This window comes from Phoenix dactylifera, chromosome 7 (genome assembly GCF_009389715.1).
Source record: "Phoenix dactylifera cultivar Barhee BC4 chromosome 7, palm_55x_up_171113_PBpolish2nd_filt_p, whole genome shotgun sequence".
Classification (NCBI taxonomy): domain Eukaryota; kingdom Viridiplantae; phylum Streptophyta; class Magnoliopsida; order Arecales; family Arecaceae; genus Phoenix; species Phoenix dactylifera.
Window position 1 is genome coordinate 3,493,432 of NC_052398.1, and position 22,466 is coordinate 3,515,897.

The window sequence follows — 22,466 nt, forward strand, 5'->3', positions numbered from 1 at the left end:
TGCATTATAATATATTTTTATCTCTATGCATTTGTAATGAAAACTTTTCTTTTCTTAACCCACCTTATTAGAGACTTACGGAATCTGGTATACGCTGAACCACTACGAAACTTCAACGCATTGCTTGGCTCTTAACTCGGGATCTCATTTTTTTTTAAAAAAACAACCTGAAAAGTATTATTAGGGAATTTTTACCTTATTATTCAAAAAGGCTAATCAAAAGGTGATCTTAGAATTCCTTTAAGATATACTTATTTTTGCTATTTAAACCCTAGCATCCTCGGCTGTGAATTTAAATCTAATCAAATCTAGTTATAAATGCTACGCTTCAATGAATCAGTATTATAGTGTTTCTTAGTCTATATAGGTTATAGAATGAATTTGCTTTAATATAATTAATAACAATTCAGAATTTTACTGAAAAAAGTATTATTTAGATTTTTTTAATTTTATATAAGTATTCGAGATTTATCTAATGCATAGCTATTATAGAATTGAATGTACACATGGATCCTCTGCTACTCATGTCAAGCAGCTTGCAGGCACGAGTTAAAACATAGTTTTGTAATATTAGTGGCTTTCATCACGGTGATGAATCATACCCTGTTTTTTGAACTACTACTCACGTACAATGAAGTGATACGGTGAAGGGAAAATAAGCGAGATTAGTTTTGGGAGACTTGTGACCGTGGGCTCTTTTGTTTTTTGTTTTTTTTTTTTTTTTTTTTTTGGTGAAAACGGCAATTCATATATCTCTAGCTTGAGTACATGCGGCCATATCAAAAGAAAGTAAAGACAACAACGGGGTAGGACACTCAGCTACTGATGTCCAAAGAAACCCTCCCGAGTGCCGGGCAACATAGGAGGCGACCCAGTCAGCCGCTCTGTTCGCCTCCCGATACACATGTGCAGCATGAAAGTCACCCATCTCCTGAGCCAGTCTCCTAGTCTCAAGGATAAGTGGATGGCCATCACCGAACCTATCCACCCCCTGAATCCAGTCGATCACCACCGAGGAGTCTCCCTCGAGAAACACCCGGACAGCACCGAGAGCCCTCCTCGCAAAGGATAGGCCCTCCCAAGCAGCACACAACTCTGCCCCGACAACGGTAGGTCCTGAAATGCTGCGGTCCCCAGCGGCTATCAGTCTACCCCCACAGTCTCTGATCACAAATCCCACACCTCCAGAGACACCATCCACCAGCCTACTACCATCAAAATTTACCTTGAGATGACCAAGGGGTGGGGGTACCCAAGAAACCAGGGCGAACCTGGGCGCTATCTCAGCGAAGGAAGTACCCGAGATGTCCCTGGCCATCCCAGAGGTAACAGAAGCAGAGGCCACGACGATCTCCCCTGCACGTAGCACTGCATGATCCACCACCATCCGCGAAGACCACCTCCTCCCCTCAAATATGCGGGCACACCTATCCAGCCAGATATGATAAATGATGTATGCCATCATGATGCCCTCCCGAGCAAAACATGGGCTCCGCATGGAGGCTCTCAAAACGTGCATCAGGTCCTGGGCCGTCTCCACCGAAAGGGGTAATGTAACAGGGGACCTACTCCATACCTCCCTGGCCCTGGGGCACTGCAATAAAACATGGTCAATGGTCTCCTCCGTCCCCAAACACAGCTCACAACAATAAGAGATCAACATGCCCCGTCTAGCTAGCATGCTCCTGGTCGGTAGACAACCCCATGCCACCTTCCAGAAGAAGAGCGCCACCCGCGGATGACATCGCAACCGCCAGATCCATCTGCCCTCAATCCACCGATCTGGTGCCCTACTGATCAAGGAATGGAGATCCCGAGCTCGCACCTGCACTCGGCCCGTCGGCCGCCAGACTAACCTGTCCGGCACCTCCTGCCAGGGAATCGGAATATCCAAGACCAACTCAGCCAACTGCTCCCCAAACACCTCCCGAATCAGACCCTCCCTCCAACGGCCCCCCTCTGGGTCTATCAGATCACGGACCCTGAATCCAGCAATCCTCGCCGAGTCCACCATAGTCGGAAGACGGCTGATCGGCTGCTCAGTCACCCACCTGTCCTCCAAAACGTCGATCGACCGCCCATCTCCAATGGCCCATCTCAACTCCGGTAACACCAGCGCAGCTCTAGCACACATCTCCCTCCACACCGGCGAGTGGGTACGGCCGCCACGCACCCCCGGTATCAAAGCTCCATATTTGGCCCTCATCAGCGAGGACCACAGACTATCCGGCTCTAACACATATCTCACTGCATGTCGCGCCGCTAGCGCCTCCCGCCTAGCCATCAGGGACTGCACCCCCTGCCCACCGAACCTGATCGGCTGACACACCACCTCCCATGCCACCAAATGGATACCTCCTCTGCCACTACTCCTCCCCCAAATAAAGTTTCTAAAGATCTGCTCAAGAGACCTCACAAGAGACACTGGAATAAAGGAATTGGACAATAAATAGATAGGGATCGAAGAAAGAACTGACCGAACCAATGTGATCCTCCCCATCATGGATAGAGTATGCATCTGCCATCCCTCCAATCTCTGTCTGATGCTGAGCTCAAGTGATGAGCAGTCCCTGCTCCGCAGCCGCCGACCAGAAATCGGGACCCCCAGGTACCTCAGCATGCCCTCCTGCTCGCCCACCCCCAAAATCTCTAAGATAGTGGTCCTCACCGCCGACCTGATCCTCGGGCTGAAACAAACAGAGGACTTCCCCAGGTTAACTCTCTGTCCTGATGCCTCACAGTAGTGCCAGGTTATCCTGCGGAGGGCCTCCGCGGTCCGCCTCGTAGCCCGAGCAAGCAATAAACAATCATCGGCGAAAAGCAGGTGAGACAACGACGGGGCGCCCACCACCGGTCTATAAACCTCCATCTCCTCAGAGTCCATCGCCTGTCTGAGAGCTCTGAAAAGCGCATCTGCGCACAAAATAAACAAGAGAGGTGAAAGGGGGCATCCCTGTCGAAGCCCTCCAGCAGACTCAAAAAAATGGGACGGCGAGCCATTCACCAAGATGGCAAATGAGGGAGCCCTCACACATCCCATAACCCAGCTGATCCATGTCGCATGAAAGCCAAACCCCTGCATGGAGCGCAGAAGGAAATCCCAACACATCCTGTCGTAGGCCCTCTCCATATCAAGCTTGATTCCCATCAAGCTCCTCCTCATCGGGGCTCTGTGCAGATCAAACATGAACTCCTGGGCAATCATCACATTATCTGAAATACTCCGCCCACCCAGAAAAGCACCCTGCTCCGGACTGATCAATCTCGGAAGAATATCCCTCAACCTCACTGCAAGTATCTTCGCCGTAGCCTTGTACAAGGTCGTACAAAGGCTAATCGGACGAAAATGGCCTGGCTCAGTGGTGTCCCGCCGCTTCGGTATCAGTGTAATGAAGGTCCGCTGCCACTCGGGAGGCATCGTAGACGTACAAAAGAACTGCTGAATGGCAGCCATCACATCATACCCAACTATCATCCAGTACCTCCGGAAGAATAACGGTGGAAAACCATCTGGCCCCGGAGCCTTGTCCCCCTCAAGGGACCAGACCGCCTCCCTAACCTCCCTCTCCGAAACCGGCCTGATCAGCGCTGCAGTCTCCTCCTCCGACACCCTTACCCCCGGAGCTGGAAAGTCCACTGAGCTCCCATCCCCTAACTGCTCCGTCCACCGTGTCCTGAAAAAGCTCTCCACGATCCGCCGAATCTGAACGGGATCCTCCGTTATCACCCCATCCTCGCCCCTGATAGCTTTGACCCGATTCTGGTGTCTCCTGATAACTGTCGCCTGATGAAAAAAACTGGTATTCCGATCCCCATCCAGTAACCACTGTATCCTAGACTTCTGTCTCCAAAATATCTCATGCTGTCTAAGTAGGGAATCGTGCAGTGCCAAGTGGGATCTGAGCTCCCCCACCTCCTCCTCTGATAAGCCCCCCCCTTGGGACTCCTGAAGCTGTAGTCTGGTAATCACCCCCTCGAGATCCTCCACCCTCCTAAAGATATTCCCCACCTCCTCACGGTTCCATCGCCGAAGCCGTCTCCTCGTCATCTCCAATCTGCGTGAGACTCGATACATAGCATCTCCCCTAACAGGCACCCTCCAAGCCTCCCGCACCATCTCCCAAGATCGAGGATAGCTGAGCCAGATCTTCTCAAACCTGAAAGGGGAACGGGCTGGAACAAATACATCGGTGCTAACCAATAGTGGACAGTGATCCGAAGCAATCCTCGGCAAATGACGAACCTGGTGATCAGGAAAACTCTGTATCCACCCAGCAGTAGCACAAGCTCTGTCTAGCCTCTCCCAAACTCTGGCCTGTCCCTGCTGATTATTACACCATGTAAACTTTGGGCCAACAAAGCCCAAATCAACCAAACCATTCATCATGAGAAAGTCCTGGAACTCCCTAATCTTCCTCTCACAAGAGAAAGGCTTCCCCCCCATCTTCTCCTGAGGGTCAACTATACAGTTAAAATCACCTGCCATCAACATTGGATGTCCCTGACCAATCAACTGGGTGGCCTCCTCCCACAGGATCCTCCTCACCCTATAATCTGTACTCGCATACACCGCTGCCAAAACCCACGGGTTTCTATTCCCCTCCGAGATGACCATAATCACCTCTTGGTTGCATACATTGAAAATATCCAACTGGCAGCACCCCTGCGCCCAAGTGACAATGATACCACCGGATAGCCCTTAAGAATCAACTGCAAAAAATTCCCATCCTCCCGGTACTGCCCTTCTTGCCTTCTGAAGGCCCCTACCGGATAACCGGGTCTCGAAAAGGACACAAATATCAGGACTATAAAGTTGCACCAACCTGCGAAATGCCGGAATAAATGACGGCTTCCCCGCTCCACGGCAATTCCATAAGAGAATCTTCATAATTCACCCGACAAGTTGGCGTAGCCCACTTCCCCGGGGCCACTGCTACCGGCTACCTCCGCATCCCGCTGTCCACACATGACCTCGGACCTGACCCCCATCACAGACGCCATCAACTGGGACACCACCTCCTTGTGCTTCCCCTTCCTGTCTACCCCATCCCCAGCCCTCAAAACTGGCTCTGTGTCAGTCCCCATCAGCTCCCCAGCACCCAAGGGAACGCCACCACCCTTAAAGTCCTCCCCGTGGAGGAGGAAGGCCGCCAGATTAGGATCACTGTTAGCCCGTGCCAAATGGCACGCTGTGCCAACAGGGACTTCCCCGACTCCGTTTGCAGTCGCTCCCACCCAGCCAGCCTCATACTCGGCATCCTTCCTCCGATCCGACGCCGCCGACACCGTGGAGGCACCAGTCGACGTCACCACCACCGTCTCCGCCAGGTTCGCCTTCGCCGCCTTGTCCGTCCGCGTCGGCTTCCGCCCGGTCGTCACCCCACCACCGATGTCAGACACCCCCCACCTCCCCGGTGCTCCGGAAGCACCCTCAGGGAACGCTTACGCATCACCGATTGAGGCGGCGGAGAACTCCGGCTACGCCAGCGACGGGCACCCTCCAACCTGCCGGAGAGCTTCACCACCGGTCGTTGCCCCCCATCGAACTGGGCTCTGCCTCCCGTGGGCGCTCTCGACCGCTTCAGATGACTAGGGCCCGGCCCACTGGAGCGATAGGCCTGCTTGGGCCCTTCAGCCTGGCCCATCGAAGAGCTGGCCCCACTCGAACCCGGTTTACTCCCCGGCTCAGCCAGCGGCTCTGAGTGAGGACCGGGTTGACTCGGTTCTTCCCCGATCGCCCCTCCTCCGGCGACCGATACATCCTTCTCCAACGTCCGCCGCCGAGCGAACTTGGAGGGCTTTTGCCACCCCTCCAGGTCGATCGGGGAAGAGCTGGAAGCCGGCACAGTTCCGGTGGTCCTTAAGGCAGCGCGAGCGGGGGATGGTGCCGGTTCCGGCTTCCCCTTCTGCTCGGACGTCTCCGTCCCCCGCCTAGGAGGATTGGCCGGACGATGGACGCGAAGGCGGTTCGTAACCATCCAAGGACCAAAAACCCCCTGTACTCCCAAATCGCCTGCCTCCCCATCCGCCACCACCGAGGGCTCCGAGAAGCTCTCCCCAGCCGTCTTCTTCCCTGTATCCGAGCTCCCCACCACACCATCCCCCCGTCCCATCGCCGGAGAGAGGGCGCCACATTCCTTCATTGGGTGAGCAATCCTACCGCATCTGGAGCATGGAGCCGGCAGGTTTTCATAGACGAAAGCCTGCCAGAATTTATCCTCAGCTCTCTCCGAACTCCCCTTCAAGAAGATCCCCGGCTTCAGAGGGGCGGAGCAGTCCAAGGCAATCTTGACCCTTGCGAAGCCAAAACGACCCCCCTGTTCCGTGAAGCTATCCACTGCCAGAGGTTCACCGGCCCTCGCAGCGATGCGGAACAGAGTCGTCCCCTTCCAGTAGTCCAGAGGAAGCCCCGGGAGCCGAAGCCACACTACCACTCTGCCTAGCCCACCGGCACCCGGAACGAAGTTGGGGCGCCACCGTTCCATGGCTAGCAGCTGCCCGGCCACAGACCATGGACCATTCAACAGTGCAGCCTCCCGATCTTCGCCGTTGGCAAACCTCACAACGATGAAACCTTCCACCAGAGAGAAACACTCGACATCATACTGCAGCTTACCCACCCTGCGGATCTCCTTCGCTACCCAAGCGGCCGGAACACTCCTGCCCAAGCTTCGTACAATAACTGTAGTGCTCCGCCACTCCGACCTCGCCCCCTCCAGCTCTTGGTCCAGCACCTCCAAGATCTCCGGGAACTTACTCTGCAGTGCCTGTAGCTCCCGTGGAGAGATCCTATGGTTTGTCCAGACCGACTGCCTCGGAGCACCCTTTGCCACCTCCGACCAAGTGGGGGCCTTCGCCTCCTCCCCAGGGCCAGGTGGCCGAGTCCCAACTGCCTCCCCCGGCGCCGACGTAGCCGATTTGCCCACTCCAGGATCCGCCATGGCACCGGCCCCGCACCTGTTCGACAGAACGTCCCAGAGACTCCAGCACGGTTCACGAATCGTAAAGCACCCTCACCCCACCCTCACCCGCACCCCACACTCACCCTCACGAATCGTAAAGCACCCTCACCCCGCACGCACCCTCCAAAGGGGGAATATTATTATGGACACGATACCGTTTCTCCACTCACGCTCCATGACCATATATTTTATTCTCGCCGGAAAACAAACATGCCAACTAAAGCATTCTCAACGCAACTACACATCACATAACTCGTGGATTTTATGAATCAATCTCATAATAATCGGTGATTAATTAAGAATATGTCAGTTAGATGCGCGATTTTGTTGTTTCAAAAGGATGAAATTCTTAAACACATTAAATTAATCATAAGAGATACATGATAAATAATTAGATAGAATATATATTCAAATACTTTTTTCTAATAATAATTTCTAATATCACTACAAATTATTCCAACCTTTTTATCCAATGTTCTTGAGTCTCCATCAGTGTTGAAACACTATTATTCTTTGTTGGACCACGGGAGCATCAAAAATAAAAAAGCTCTAACTAGCGGATAACCCACACAACAAAATGAGAAATATAATTTTTTTCTTCTAACTATTTTTGAAATACAATATAAAGATAGAATATATATAAGAATCCTAGTTATTATTTAAAATAAATAATCATATTAGTGATATTGTTAATATGGATGTCGGCTTGATGAACGAAAAGCTCAATACAAGTCGAGCCTCCATTTTCGTCATATATAATAGATAATAAATTAACTCATATCTTGTATAAAAGGTGAAAAATAATAAAAAATATATTAATGAAAGTGAGACTGCATCTATTAGAAAGGAGATTAAATTTTTTCTCTTTTTTTATCTAAAAAAAAAGGACCAAATATATCAGTTTTCTTGCAAAATCAAAATTATTTATGTTATCATATAAGATTAGCATTGGCCCAACAAATTGGCCATGACAATCAAATTAAAAGTGCAAAAAAAGTTGGGAGTCCTATAGACAAGTTCTTGTAGGCAACAAGAATGGGCGTAAAACTCTCATTGCATGTATGGCTTCATGTGCTTCCCATTTGATGTATAGCTTTTATTTCTTTCTTCGCATCAAGTAAGATTCAATTAATCATTTGCAGTTCTGTAACCAACCTTATTAATTAAATCGTAGATAGTTACCATTCCCCATAGACTTAATTAAAGCCAAATCAAAAGTTATAATTTATAGGTTGCTCTTGCATAATTTTCTTGATGGAGCCCCTGTCTCATTCAAAAAGTCTCTTTTTAAATCATTGAAACGATGTTCACCTCCCATTCAAGAATAATTCTAGCAATCACCTTCATAATTCCTTACAAACGCAGCCAGCTGTCCGACAATCAAGCAATATGTGCACGTGTCATACGTTAGATGGAATTGTAAGAAGTTTGTTCCTAAAATTACACACATATGATCCCACGCCCCCTTTCTCTCTCCTCCGCTTTCCCTTTTATCGGTTGCAGTACTGGCTAACCACCACTCTCTCTCTCTCTCTCTCTCTCTCTCTCTCCACACAGGGGGCCGAAGCCGATTTCAATTTCTCCCAGAGCCTTCGAATCCCTCGTCAAATCTGTCTAAAAATCGAATATTTGGAGGAGAAATGGCTGCGTTCCAGCTGGTTTCAGCTCTTGTGCTGTCGTTGTTCCTCCAAATCCAAAGATCGGTCTTGATGGTGGACGGGGCCATTGGCGTGAACTGGGGTACGCTGTCGTCCCACCGGCTGCAGCCCTCCATTGTTGTGGATCTCATGAAGGAGAACAAGATCTCCAAGGTGAAGCTCTTCGACGCCGACCCCACCGTGCTTCGGGCGCTGGCGGGGAGCGGCATCCAGGTGATGGTGGGCATCCCCAACGACATGCTCGGGATTTTGGGCTCTTCGCCCGCCACTTCAGATCTCTGGGTCACTCAGAATGTGTCGAGATATATGGTTAAAGGCGGCGTGGACATCAGGTATTTTCGGGTGTTTATGGGCTTAAATCTTGATGCCTTTTGCTTGAATCTTCTTTCGCTTTTTCACTACTACTGAGGAACGTTTTTTTTTTTTTTTGTGAATCTTCATATGAAGGATGATCAATTCGTCTGTGTTGTAAAAGAAAGATTGGATTTTTTTTTTTTTTTTTTTTTTTGAATCTTTGGGTATGTCGAACACTCGGGCGTGTATTGGGATATTGGATGCTTTCTAGTTAGGGCATCGAGGAATTCAAAATGTGGAGAAAATAGCACTAGTGTCCTCTTTTGGGATACGTAATACTACTGAGATTAGGATTTCTAAAAGGCTTTGGCGATCATCCAGAGTGGAATCTTCATGAACTTTTGTCATGGTTTGGACTTCAGCAAATTCCAAATGCAAAAAGCAGTGTGAACCCAGGAGTGAGTGGAATAAACTGTAAGGCTTGGAAAGATGCCTACGTACAATGCTTGGTGCGTGCCAAAACAGGAGCCATCAGATTCTCATTCAGTTTTCTCAATGTGTTTCAGGAGCTGCCTTTATGTTGATCTGCTATCAGAATAATTTGTGAAAACTTAAGGACCTCGGAAGATGTTAGCCTCCCAGAATCCTGTGTTGTGTACCCATGGTTGTGTGGGCTGAGGAGATGTGGCAAGAACAGAAATAACTAGGTGGAGTCGTCGGTGCTTGCTGGTCCTGCAACAACGATTTTTGAGATTCTGAAAACAACCTTTTAATTGGGTTTAATATCCTTAAATCTTGGGATTGCAGATCGATGGCATCTCCTAACCTCCTCTGAATTCTGTCTGCACCTTTTTATTCTTATGCCTTTGTGTCAATGTGTGGGATTTCACACAGGCGAGAGAATTATGCATCCAAACGGTGCCTGAAGACCATTTTATAAATTTCTTTTTGTCGTATACATGCCTAGGAAACCCATTTCCAATGTGAAACTGAGAATCCAAACCATCAGTACTAAACTGAAAAAGCCTTTGAAGTAGATATTTTACCTAATAATTTTCTCTGATCTTATTTATTTTATATTGCTAATATAATCAAATATTGAAAGAAATTTATCTTGCATGCTACATTATGAGGTATTTAATTAGTTTTTTTTGTTATTTTGTTTGTGCATAAATTGTTGTAGGATACTAGGGTCGTTGCTTTATAATGTTGGAAAAATCATACCATTGAAAAAATTGTAATAAACATCATAATTGCTCTCATATCATATCATATCATTCGCATTCTATTGTAAACCTATGCTATTTACATGCTGGATTAGATGGACCTGCCATAAATGTGTATGCATTTTCTACTGATCCTTTTACATCAGTATTATATCCATCTTAATTTATTCATATAAAATTTTATATTCTAACATCTACACCAACCTATTTTATAGCCCTTTTCGCATGATTGTTACATCCATTTCATTCTAGATTCGTTCATAGGAATGCCATAAGTGGATGTTCACTGCTACCATAAATTCATAGTTCCTTTCCTGATAAACTTTACAGTTTATATGTTGTAATCAAAAGTGCTAAGGAGTTGTGAGGTGTAGTAGAATATGAATATAATCTTGATGATGCTCAGGTCAAATAGTTCACGGTCTCAAACTTTAACCTCTACATAATGGTAGACAAATTTATATTCAATGTATTCTAAAACAACCTTCATAAAGAAGTTAGAGCAGATGAACCATTCCAAACGAGGGTGACCAAGTATTTGCTTTAATAGACTAAAACTACCTTGAACCTGGTCAGGCTTTGCAAGAACTTTCAGACATTCCCAGGAACGTTAACCCTTGCAATAGCTTTCAATTTCCTTCGTTCATCTTTTTTTCTTACTTATTTCTTTTAATTTCGGAACATGTGAGGATTGCCAAGATCAACATCTCCTCCCTTTATTAATTCATTGTTTTTAATAAATTACTTATATTTCTAATTTAAAAACTTCCCCCTTTTTCATGCCCTTTTATTCATTTGCCTTCGTGTTTGAGATTTTTAGAATCCTTAGGGCCTGTATTTCAATATGATTGGGCTGAAAATCTTGTAGGATTCGTGGACTGAGCTGTTCGTTTAAGCATGGCCTCGTATCAACCAAACAACACAAAACTCAAATCCTATGGCAAGAAGAAAAAGACCTCCATGCGTCTTTTCTTTCTTCCTGTAGTCCAAAGGTTAGAATCTGGGCTGGGTTTGGACAGGCTCTTAAAAGATACAAGCTAGATGAGCTAACAGACCTGATTTCTACAGGATTCTCGGCCCAACCCTGTAGGAATATCCAAACATGCCCTTAAAACTCCACATATTCGGAATTTGTATAGGAATCACCAGGAGAAAAGGACTTCTTTTCACGTCTTCTTTCTCTAGGAAAACCTTCTTTGCATTTCTTCTCTATGTATTTCATTGTTTTTCTCTATTGGGCATCAACATTTGAGATCATTGTGTAGATGTTCCCCTCTACGATTATGCATGTAGACTGAAACTCAGGTTTATTTGCATTATTGCATGGATACATGCATAAGGGTCAGATTCAGAGATGTATCTGGGTGTCTGACTTGCAAGAGGAGAAAAAAAGATATAGGAACCTTAGTAAAAATTATTGTTATAGATGCCTTATCAAGATAATTAGTAGCATTATAATTTCACCTCCTTAACAGATTTAACTTGCATTAAATAAATTTATTGATGAAAGATAATGTTGTTATTTATGGTGATAATAAACCTTGGATTGCAACTTAGTTTTTCTTTTTTTTAATATCGGTTATTTGTCTTAGAGATAGGTTTAAGTGTTAACTTGCATTACTTTTTAAACTCATTTGAAGCAAATATAGTAACTTTTGAGCACATATGTGTGACATCAACTTTTCAAGCTGTTGGGAATACTGACGGTGTCTTATATACAGCTAAAAGGATGGATTGGTGGTTTCATTTATGAGAACTTCTGAACATACATGTATACATGTGGTCTAGGCGCTTACGCAATTGTGATCCTTATCAGGTGCATCACACTTAGCCTTTTTCAGAGGACATTCTTAACAAATGTTCCACTTATTGTTGCATTTTATTAAATTGACACTGTTCAGGCTTGAATTCAGAGGTGATTGCCCTATTTGTATGGAAAAACCACAGCAACATGAACTATGATCTGGAATCTGAGAGCCATAATATCATTCATGTGCAAATGGATTTGTGATATATTTTGAGAAAGCTTGCTTCTTTGGTTTCCCATCATAATTTAACTGTCTAGTGGTTGACAAAAATCTAATGTTCTAATGGTTTGTTTTGGACACGCTTGCTTACCATTTTTCTATTGCACTGAACACAGGTACATTGCTGTCGGCAACGAGCCCTTCCTCACAAGCTACCAGGGGCAATATCAGTCCCTGGTTCTTCCAGCAATGCTCAATCTTCAGCAATCACTAACAAAAGCAAACCTGGGAGGTTATGTAAAGCTGGTCGTCCCTTGCAATGCTGATGCTTATCAGTCCGCCACACTTCCTTCTCAAGGAACATTTCGACCTGAACTGACTCAGATAATGACCCAGCTGGTCTCTTTTCTCAATTCCAATGGATCTCCCTTTGTGGTTAACATTTACCCTTTCCTGAGTCTTTACCAGAGCTCAGACTTCCCACAAGACTATGCCTTCTTTGGGGGATCTTCGCACCCGGTTGTAGATGGCCCAAGCGTGTATTACAATGCCTTTGATGGAAATTTTGACACCTTAGTGGCTGCTCTTACGAAAATCGGCTTTGGGCAGATGCCTATAGCAATTGGTGAAGTGGGCTGGCCAACAGACGGAGCGGCAAGTGCAAATCTTAGTGCTGCAAGGGCTTTCAACCAAGGCCTTATCAGTAATGTCTTGAATAACAAAGGGACTCCTCTGAGACCTGGGGTTCCTCCAGTGGATGTTTATCTCTTCAGTCTTCTGGATGAAGAACAAAAGAGCGTACTTCCAGGGAATTTTGAGCGACACTGGGGGATATTTTCTTTCGACGGTCAGGCTAAGTACCCCCTGGTCATTGGATTGGGTAATGGCAGATTAAAGAATGCCAAAAATGTTCAATATCTCCCATCAAGGTGGTGTGTTGCCAACCCATCTCGAGATCTTGATGCTGTTGCAAATCATATGAAGCTGGCTTGCAGTGTTGCTGATTGCACCACTCTCTTCTATGGAGGATCGTGCAATGCTATCGGAGATAAGGGAAATATCTCATACGCATTCAACAGTTACTATCAGTTACAAAAGCAGGAAGCTCGGAGTTGTGATTTTGATGGGCTTGGAATGGTTACATTCCTCGATCCTTCAATTGGCGACTGCCGCTTTCTTGTCGGAATTAGTGATAGCAGTTGTTCTTGCATTGGTTGCGGAATATTTGCTGGGTTATGGATTATGACCTTGTGGGTGTTGATGTATCTCAGAGTTTTGGGTTCTCTGTGATGCCAGAAAGAGCTTGTTCGGGTATTTGTGGTGTCCTTCTGAAAGTTGGATCTTCTGTACTCACAGGGAGAACAATAGAATACAGTAGTTTTTCATTATACATCAGTGAAGCCATTTGTCCATAGTTCTTCCTTACACACTGCCCTTCTGAAAAAGTTGGATCTTTTGTTCTCACAGGGAGATGAATAGACTACCATAGTGTTTCATTATACATTGGTGAATCCATGTGTGTTGTAGTAACCTTGTGAAAGCTTGTACAGTGGGGATGGGACCAATGTTGCTGAACCCTTGATTCAAAAGGATTTGCTAAAGCTCAATACCAAATAGGTCCAACCTCCTGGCCACATTTATGCCAAAGGGAAACTCTCCTGACCTCTTGAGGAGGGTAGGAGACCAGTGCTGGTGGACCATGATATGGAAGTGGTCCTCAGTTCCGGCTGCTCAACATATCGCATTAGCTAATAACTCCAAATTCATTTGGATCATATTCAGCTAAGAATTTGTAGGTCTTTAAAGAGACTTGATATGTTTTCGGTAAGTGTGAGTTGGATCTCTTTTGGGTTTCCTTTTCCCTGGCTTTTTCCCTTGAGGATAAGAAAGGAAGACTCAGCGGGTTGGTTGCCTTCCCTTGCAGCAGCTAAATATATCTAAAAGACAAGAACAATCAAGATATAAGGCAAGGTAAAAAGTCCAACAAAGTGGTCATCCCATGTCATGGTTCCATCACTCACCAACAAAAAGCCTATTCTAGTGATGTGGTGTCACGTCGTAGATTCGAAACATGATACGGCCGTGCTACCGAGGGGTATATTCCATGATAACACGATGCCAACATTATATTTAGCTTTCAAATCTATTTATTAAATATAATGGAATACATAAAAATTCAATTTTATTATCCATTAAATGTAACTAGTACCGGTTCAGAGCATGTGTAAATCCAAACATAAAATCAAACCTATAATCCTCAATATTCAGAAAAATCATTAATTACAAATTCATAATCAATTGAAAAACTAAAATTCTGCTTTGCTATTTAGATCGCCAAGCTTGCTACGCGAACTCCAAGTCTGGATCATTCTTTATTTCTATTAACCCTATTTGTCTGGAGAAAGAAAAAGAAACGCAAAGATATATGAGCGACACAGCTCAGTAAGCAAACCTTCCACTATCTTATCGGATCAAGTATAAGTTTTTGCATGTCAATGCATCATTTACAGAAAATAACATATATTACAAAATAAAACATTTCATAGTATAGTATATTAAAACGAGTCATAAAGCCAATTATGCATGTATAAATTATTCATAAAATATGGTTTCTGGTAAAATTCTATGAACCCATCCTTGATTTGGCTAAAACCCTAGCCAAACTGAGAGAAAGATCATACAGAATGGAAGGAAAAGAACATACCTGTGATCGTACCATGGACGACAGTGCGGTTCTTGAGCTCGATCGAGAGGGTCTCATCGTTGAGCTTCATCAGAAACCTAACATAAAAAAGAGAGGAAAAAATCGGAGATCGGCGCAAGAAACTAGAACTATAAGAATATTGCGATACTGACAAGGAGAGAGAAAGAGCACCTGCCAAGCTTCATCCTGGAAAGAGAGAGGGGGGTAGGGAGTAGATGCCCTTCCAAGCTCTGCCCATTAGATTCCACCGTCTTTATGGGCCATAGGCCCCCTGCTCCTTATCCGGCCCATTAGATTGGTTGGGCCCGGAGGATGGGCAGGGCCCATAGCCCATACTAATCACCCTGGCAAATCAAAATGCCCGTCGGACAAGGTAATAAAAATTTTCTGAGTTGCTGAAACTCTCTCCAAGCCATTCTGAAACATTCAAATTATTGTAGAATGTTTTAAAATTTGAAAAGGTTTGGTACATTCAAATGTGGGATATATTCACTGGGGGTTAGTCTTATTGGTTTTTTCATCAACAGGGCATCAAATGTTCTAATAATTTCTATTCGTGATTGCATCGAAGAGTTATAGTTTTGCAACCATGGTTGTCCTTGCATTGTGTGATGTTTCGTGAATCACGCAGCCATAGTGAAATGGTTAACTCCATCTTAAAATCTTTCCCATCCAAAACTAATTCTTGCCGACCATGTCGGAATGATCATACTCAGCAATTTTTTTTCATTTGCTTCTAATAGTTCGATTTATCCAAAAAAATTGTCAGCTCACGAATGTGGTCCTAATCCCTCCGGCAATGCTATAAGTCGTTTAGGTATATGATTTTATTTGGTTTCTATTTTATTTATTATCCCTAATCCAAAAATCGCATTTACTTCTTCTTGAACAGTACCTTCGACAAGATTGTCGATGGCCATAAATCCTAAAATTACCTAGATATAAATTCTCTTTCCTTTCCCATGTAAGGATATGCACACCTAGCTTGCTGACACAACCATGCAGCCCCTAAACGAACGAAACATCACCACACGTGTCAACAATGGTAAATAATAAGATCAAATATGAGCAAGCTTACGCAAGGGGACGCAAAGATTATTGCTCGTGACGCGCCCGGACCCAACAGTTGGACCCAAAGATACTTCTCACGGGACCCACTTTCTTATTACAGAGCGTTCATTGACAGCTCCGCTGAGAAACACGTGGGTCCCATGCCGCCAGCAAATAAAATTCGGATGTCACCGCGGGCGGATGAGATGCGTTGCTTTCCCCGCAATAATAGGATCGTGCCAACGAGACGCAAATATAACCCCGACACGTTGACCCTAGAGTAATAGCACTTGGGTCCCACAAAACAGTACAGTTACTCGGTTAAACTCGACTGGAGTTGGGCCCTTCTATTTTTAAAGAGCGTCGCCGCCTCCGCAAACGGGCGGTGGAGATGTTTTCTTGTGATCTGCGGACGGTGATATTTGCTGCAGCGTATAAACTTCTACGTTCCCGACAATGAGATCACGCGCACTCGATTTCTATGTCGAGCGAGTGCGGAAAAGTTATATTTATCGGTTCCCGTAACTTTCCCGTGCACTTAAAATCAAGGAGATCGAAGCGCGGTTTCAAGCTCTTCGGCGTCTTCGCCAACTCACGATCTTCTTTTTCGGCAGTGAAGAGTGGTTTTCCGAGGAGGTGCTGGGGAAAAGAGTTGGAGTCTCCGATCTGAAAGGCGGTTTTCCGACGGGAATGAGGGGTTTCCGTTGAGTCGTTTTCTCGCGGGAAGATGGTGAGGAGGAAGGCAGTGTTGGTGTTGCTGTGCCTCACAGTCCTCGCGCCCATCGTTCTCTACACCGATCGGCTTTCGTCTTTCTCCAATTCCATCTGTGAGACACGAAACCGTGAAAACAAAAATGTTTTTTGACAGGAAAATTTGGGATGTTTTGAGTAATTTTTTGAGAATCTCGGCATTCTAACTTTTTGTTCTCTGTTTATTTTTTTTCCCCTTTGTGCAGCAAATGACGATTTTATCGATAACGTCTCTAATTTGGTATATCTTCTTTCCTCCCCTGCTGGATTTTCTTTTTTTAAATGTATTTTTTTGGTGAATGTTGGAGATAAACTCGTAAATTTCTTGCTTTTCTTTTTTTGGGGAAAAATCAGAGTGTTGGGAAGGAGTTGGGGAAACTAAACGTGCTTCCTCAGGTAGTCTAACTCCAGCCCCCTTTTGTTTTTCTCTTTATATTTATATATATATATATATATAATTGTGTTTTTGGTTTTTTTGCAATTTATTTAGATGACTGCTTCAAAATTAGGTCTTTAAATTTGGGTGCAGGAGTCGACCAATGCTGTGAAAGAGCCGATTGGGATCGTTTATCTCGATAATTCGAGGAAATCCCATCAGGTTTTAGTTCAATCCAGCGATGGCTCCGCGGCATTAGAGTCTCAAGGTAGGATTCTTGTTCCGTTCATTTAGAAAAATTAGGGCTTTCTTTTAAGGATTAGAAGAAAACATACACTCTTTGGATCCCAAAGCTTGAATTTGGTATAAGAATCAGTTGCTAGACAGAGAATTTTCATCGTTTGAATCCTTTTAAATGGTCAAGAAACGGGGTTTACTTTTACAGACTGGTAGTTTATATGGAGACTTTTAATAGTTGAATTATTTACAGAAATGCCACTAAGGAAGTCTGCAGAGCATAAGAGCAGGATGCTGTCGGCCACATATAAGGGGAGTCTTTCAGAAAAGGAGGGCGTGATTGAGCAAGTTGTCGATAGGAAGATTGGTAAGGATGATTCGGAGAAGTCCAATGCAGAGGAAGAGAACAAGGAAATGGGATCCCAGCAGACCGAGCTTAATACTACTCCAGCAAAAAAGGTGATTTCCCTTTTTTTCTCTCCGGATTCAGTTAATTATTGTGCAATCATTGATTACATTCTTAGATGGGATTTGGTGATTGTTATGTGGACTTACAGTTTATGGATGTTCACTGCTTATGGCTGTGGAAGACTGGGTCTTTCAAATTTTAAGCATCTTGCGCACATGTTGCAGCAGAAAATGACTTCTTTGAACTAGTTCGGATTTCGGTAGTATGGGCTCTTTTTTCTAATTTTATTGAATTTATAGTTAGTGTATGGTTATTGGATAACCATTACCGGTTGGTATGGCAGGATTTCTCATGGAATTAATGAACTTTTTATTGTTCCAAGGTGTCAGTATGCTGTGAGAATTGAAAATTTAGTTTATTTGTTGTATTATGTGGGCTAGTGGGAACAGTGAATGGAATAGATATAACTAGTGCGGTTATGTTCTTGAACAGATATCCATTTGCCACTCTCTTTATATGTGCTGATTCAGTTATTTAAGCTGATGACATCATGATTATTTGATCTGTGTGTAAGGAATATATGAGAAAATAGTGACCATTCGATGGAACAGTGAATTTTGAATCTGCTAACTCTGAAAAATTCCTCTTAGGTCATGTCCAAATCTGTAAAGTCAATTTCATCCATGTATTTTGATTTCTGTTATTGAAGACTTTTCATCCAGTTTCAGAAGTTGTTGGATTAGGGTAGAAGATAATGCAGATGTTAACTGGGGTTGCACCTGGAGGGGTGGAGGAGGAGGGGGGGGGAGGTAATGACTATCGTTCAAGGATAGTTGGTGTCGTAATTTGTTTGTAACCTGTACCACCAATCTGTGGAATCAATTCTTTCCCTTTATCTCTTCCTGCCTACGTCATGGATTTTTTTTTTCACACATGTTTGTTTGGTCCTTTTCCAGGAAAATGAGTCTGAAAAGCATTCTGAAGAAACGACCCTTAAGGTTGATCTAGAAAAACTTCAGACAGCACCAAAATATAGAAACCGTAGTAGCACTGTTATATCTGATGCTAGAGTCCGGCAGCTCAAGGATCAGTTGATCAGAGCAAAGGTCTACCTTGGCCTTCAAGCAATCAGGACCAATCCTCACTACATCAGGGAGCTACGCTTGCGCATAAGAGAAGTTCAGCGAGCACTTGGTGATGCAACCAAGGATACAGACCTACCAAGGAAGTAAGTATTTTGACTGCACTGATTTCCCAATATCTTTTCACTTAATACAAGTGTTATAGCCAAGTTATGCTAGGTTTCTTTGGATCTTATGTTTTCCATTCTTTGGAGAAAAAGAATATGGGATTCACTATGCTCATATTTGATTTAACAAGTATTTGTTTTAACTACTTAATATTGACTTATTCAGGGCCAACGACAAACTGAAGGCAATGGAACAGACTTTGGCTAAGGGCAAGCAAATTCAGGATAACTGTGCTGCTGTCATAAAAAAGCTACGTGCCATGCTTCACTCGACAGAGGAACAGTTACGAGTTAATAAGAAGCAGACTGTGTTTTTAACCCAACTTGCAGCTAAAACCCTCCCTAAAGGACTCCACTGCCTTCCCTTGAGGCTCTCCACTGAATACTTCTCCTTGAATCCCAGCCAACAGCAATTTCCAAATCAAGAAAAACTTGAAGATCCTAAGCTCTATCACTATGCATTATTTTCAGATAACATATTGGCAGCAGCAGTCGTTGTGAACTCGACTATTTCCAATGCTAAGGCAAGATGCTTTATTATTACCACTATTGCGTTTAAAGTATTGTTGATTTCAGTTTTTGTGAGATTTATTATAAATGAGAATGTCTCTTCCTTGCAGCACCCGTCCAATCATGTTTTCCACATAGTTACTGACAGGGTCAACTATGCAGCGATGAGGATGTGGTTTTTGGCTAATCCACCTGGAAAAGCTATCATCCAAGTTCAGAACATTGAAGAATTTACATGGCTAAATGCTAGCTACAGTCCAGTACTCAAGCAGCTTGGATCGCAGTCAATAATCAACTATTATTTTAGGTCTCATCATGTGAACTCTGAGACAAACTTGAAGTTCCGAAACCCAAAATACCTTTCAATCCTGAATCATCTGCGATTTTACCTACCTGAGATGTTCCCAAAGCTCAATAAGCTGGTGTTTTTAGATGATGATATTGTGGTACAAAAGGACCTGACCGGCCTTTGGACGATCAATCTCAAAGGAAAGGTTAATGGTGCAGTTGAAACTTGCAGAGGAAGCTTCCATCGCTTTGATAGGTATTTGAACTTTTCGAACCCTCTCATTGCCAAAAATTTTGACCCTCATGCCTGTGGCTGGGCCTATGGAATGAATGTGTTTGATTTGGCTGAGTGGAGGAAGCAAAATATAACAGAGCTCTATCACTCCTGGCAGAAGCTGGTATGTTTACTTCCCTTTTGCATATCACTTTTCATTATCAGTGTTCTGCTTCTCCTTTTTCATAATTTGTCGTGTGACTTCAGTTAAATTATAGGCAAATTTTCAATACTTTCTTAACCTCCATACTGATAAAAAAACCCTCTGATACTATCTGTGCCCATTCCACAATGCTACACTGGATTTCAGAACGTAAATCAGAAAAAAAACAATCTGAAACAAAAAGCCAGGTGAACTTAAAAGCCTTGCCTTAATTAAAACAGTCAATCACTGCTTGCACTACTATGATCAATATCTTATGTATTTTATACCTTTTTTTGATGCTCATTTTGTATCGCAGTTAAGAGTCAACATTGATAGATATTCTGAATTTGTTTTGATGTATAGAGTGGTCTGTTGTTTTCTTCAGAGTCCAAGAGTTTCTGAAAACCTCAGTCTTTTAGCCCCTATTTAGTGAAAAACTGTAAAATTCCCTTTGTCTTTGGCCAAATTATCATATTTTACCCTCTTTTTTTTGTCATGCTCTGACCTAAGCCATGCATTCACTGTGTCTGCAGAACCATGACAGGCTGCTGTGGAAGCTGGGTACCCTGCCGCCTGGTTTAATAACATTTTGGAAGCGTACATTCCCCCTTGATCAATCATGGCATGTGCTTGGCCTGGGGTATAACCCACATGTGGATCAGAAGGAAATCGAGCAGGCAGCAGTGATACACTACAACGGAAACATGAAGCCCTGGCTGGAGATTGGCATGCTCAAGTATCGCAACTACTGGTCTAAATACATAAACTATGATCAAGTTTTTCTACAGGACTGCAACATCAATCCGTAGAGAGCCAGTGGGTACTTTGATATCTTTTTCACCATTAGATATTCTTTTGAAGTTCCTTGTTCTTTTCCCTGTTACCTATTCAGTGGAATTGAATTGACTAGTTTGATTTTTTTAGTGCTTTATTGCCATAAGATTTGCTGTGGCAGTTTTCACGATCCCATCTGCACAACTGCAGTTATATTGTATATATTTCAGAACTGAAATCCAGGGGCGCCGAGCTCTACAATGCAGGTTATTTATGTTCTTGATATCTTGTAATATTATGCCCGTGATTTTTATAGCATGCTTTATTTTCCTCCGGATCCCACTCTCATTTGATGTCATTATTTTTTTACATCTATTTATCATAGTGGCCTTTTTTTCCAGCCTTTGTGCCTGCTTGAGTAGTAGATGAGATACATGCGAGAGTGAGGGTTTGCTTTTCATACTCTGATGTGGATGAACTGAAAATTAATCTAGATTTTTTCCTTGCTTGATGGGATGGAAATGAGTTTTTATTTAAAATTCTCAAAAAAGTTTAAGCAAGTACTATAAGTAGATGTTCATATCTAAAATAAATAATTTAACATGATTTAAATACGTGAATGTAATATAGTTAGGGGTATTATCTGGAATTACATATTTTAAGCCATGTAGCCATAATAACAGCAAACAACCAGTGTCGGCCCATTCATCTGGGTCTGGTTCCATGAATCCTAGTTCACCATCTGTTTTCTTCTCTCTCCTTCCATTTCAGTAGATGCTTCTTTATAAACTTCATACCAAGTCTCGATCATTCATATGCAAAATTACGCTTCAATTGCCAGTAAAATTAGGTCTCCTATTTTTGAAGTTGCTTTACAAGATCAAATTTCTTCTCTCTCCACTTATTTCTTCTTCTCTTTTTCTTTTTTTTTTTGGTTCTAAACTTGTTATTTCGTCACCTCAATATCTCTATTATCTGTCCTGGAAGAACAAATAGGGAAGAAAAGCTGGTCGTTTTTCTGCATGCTTGGAAGTTGGTGCTGGTGGGGTACCCCTAGAAACTAGAAAGCTGCTGCCATAAATAATGAACATATATACTTCAACATGGACAGCAATTGGATCAAAAGGCATCTCACCATTGAAGTACGAATTTTTGGCTTTCATCTGAACATAAGAAAAGTCTTGTAATGCAGGATCATTAGTTATAGATGTAGAAGATGATGAGTTCTCTACCCCTTTAATTATACTTGTTCTCTACCCCTTTCAACATAAAAAAAAAAAAAAATCTTGTAATGGAGGATCATTAATTATAGATGTAGAAGACGATGGGTGTACCTCTTTGGGGTTTTCGAAAATTTGACACGGTTTCGATGAGGCATTCGATCTAATTGTAAGAAAAATTCTGTAATGGAGGATCGTTGATTATAGACGTAGAAGGTGGGAGGAGTTGTCTCCCTCTTTTGGTGGAAAACTTGACACGATTTTGATGATCTAAATGTTAGAAAAGTCCTATGGAGGATCATTAATTGTAGACGTAGAAGCCTCCCTCTTGTTAGAAAAGTCTTGTCGACGAGTATGTATCATCTAGACGGAG

At 43.7% G+C, this 22,466-nt stretch overlaps 2 protein-coding genes across 2 annotated transcripts; both read left to right on the forward strand.

The window, feature by feature from the left end:
• Positions 1-8,487: 8,487 nt before the first annotated feature.
• LOC103702364 (glucan endo-1,3-beta-glucosidase 5) lies at positions 8,488-13,532 on the forward strand. Its single transcript, XM_008784769.4, has 2 exons — positions 8,488-8,952; positions 12,284-13,532. Exons 1-2 carry the CDS (start codon positions 8,603-8,605, stop codon positions 13,395-13,397), a joined length of 1,464 nt encoding a protein of 487 aa, XP_008782991.1. The 5' UTR covers positions 8,488-8,602; the 3' UTR covers positions 13,398-13,532.
• Positions 13,533-16,347: 2,815 nt separating this feature from the next.
• LOC103702363 (probable galacturonosyltransferase 4) lies at positions 16,348-21,206 on the forward strand. The gene is made up of 9 exons (XM_008784768.4): positions 16,348-16,688; positions 16,818-16,852; positions 16,966-17,007; positions 17,141-17,255; positions 17,478-17,683; positions 18,590-18,861; positions 19,049-19,406; positions 19,503-20,078; positions 20,633-21,206. The coding sequence occupies exons 1-9, from the start codon at positions 16,589-16,591 to the stop codon at positions 20,906-20,908; spliced, it is 1,980 nt and encodes a 659-aa protein (XP_008782990.2). The 5' UTR covers positions 16,348-16,588; the 3' UTR covers positions 20,909-21,206.
• The last annotated feature ends 1,260 nt before the right edge of the window (positions 21,207-22,466 follow it).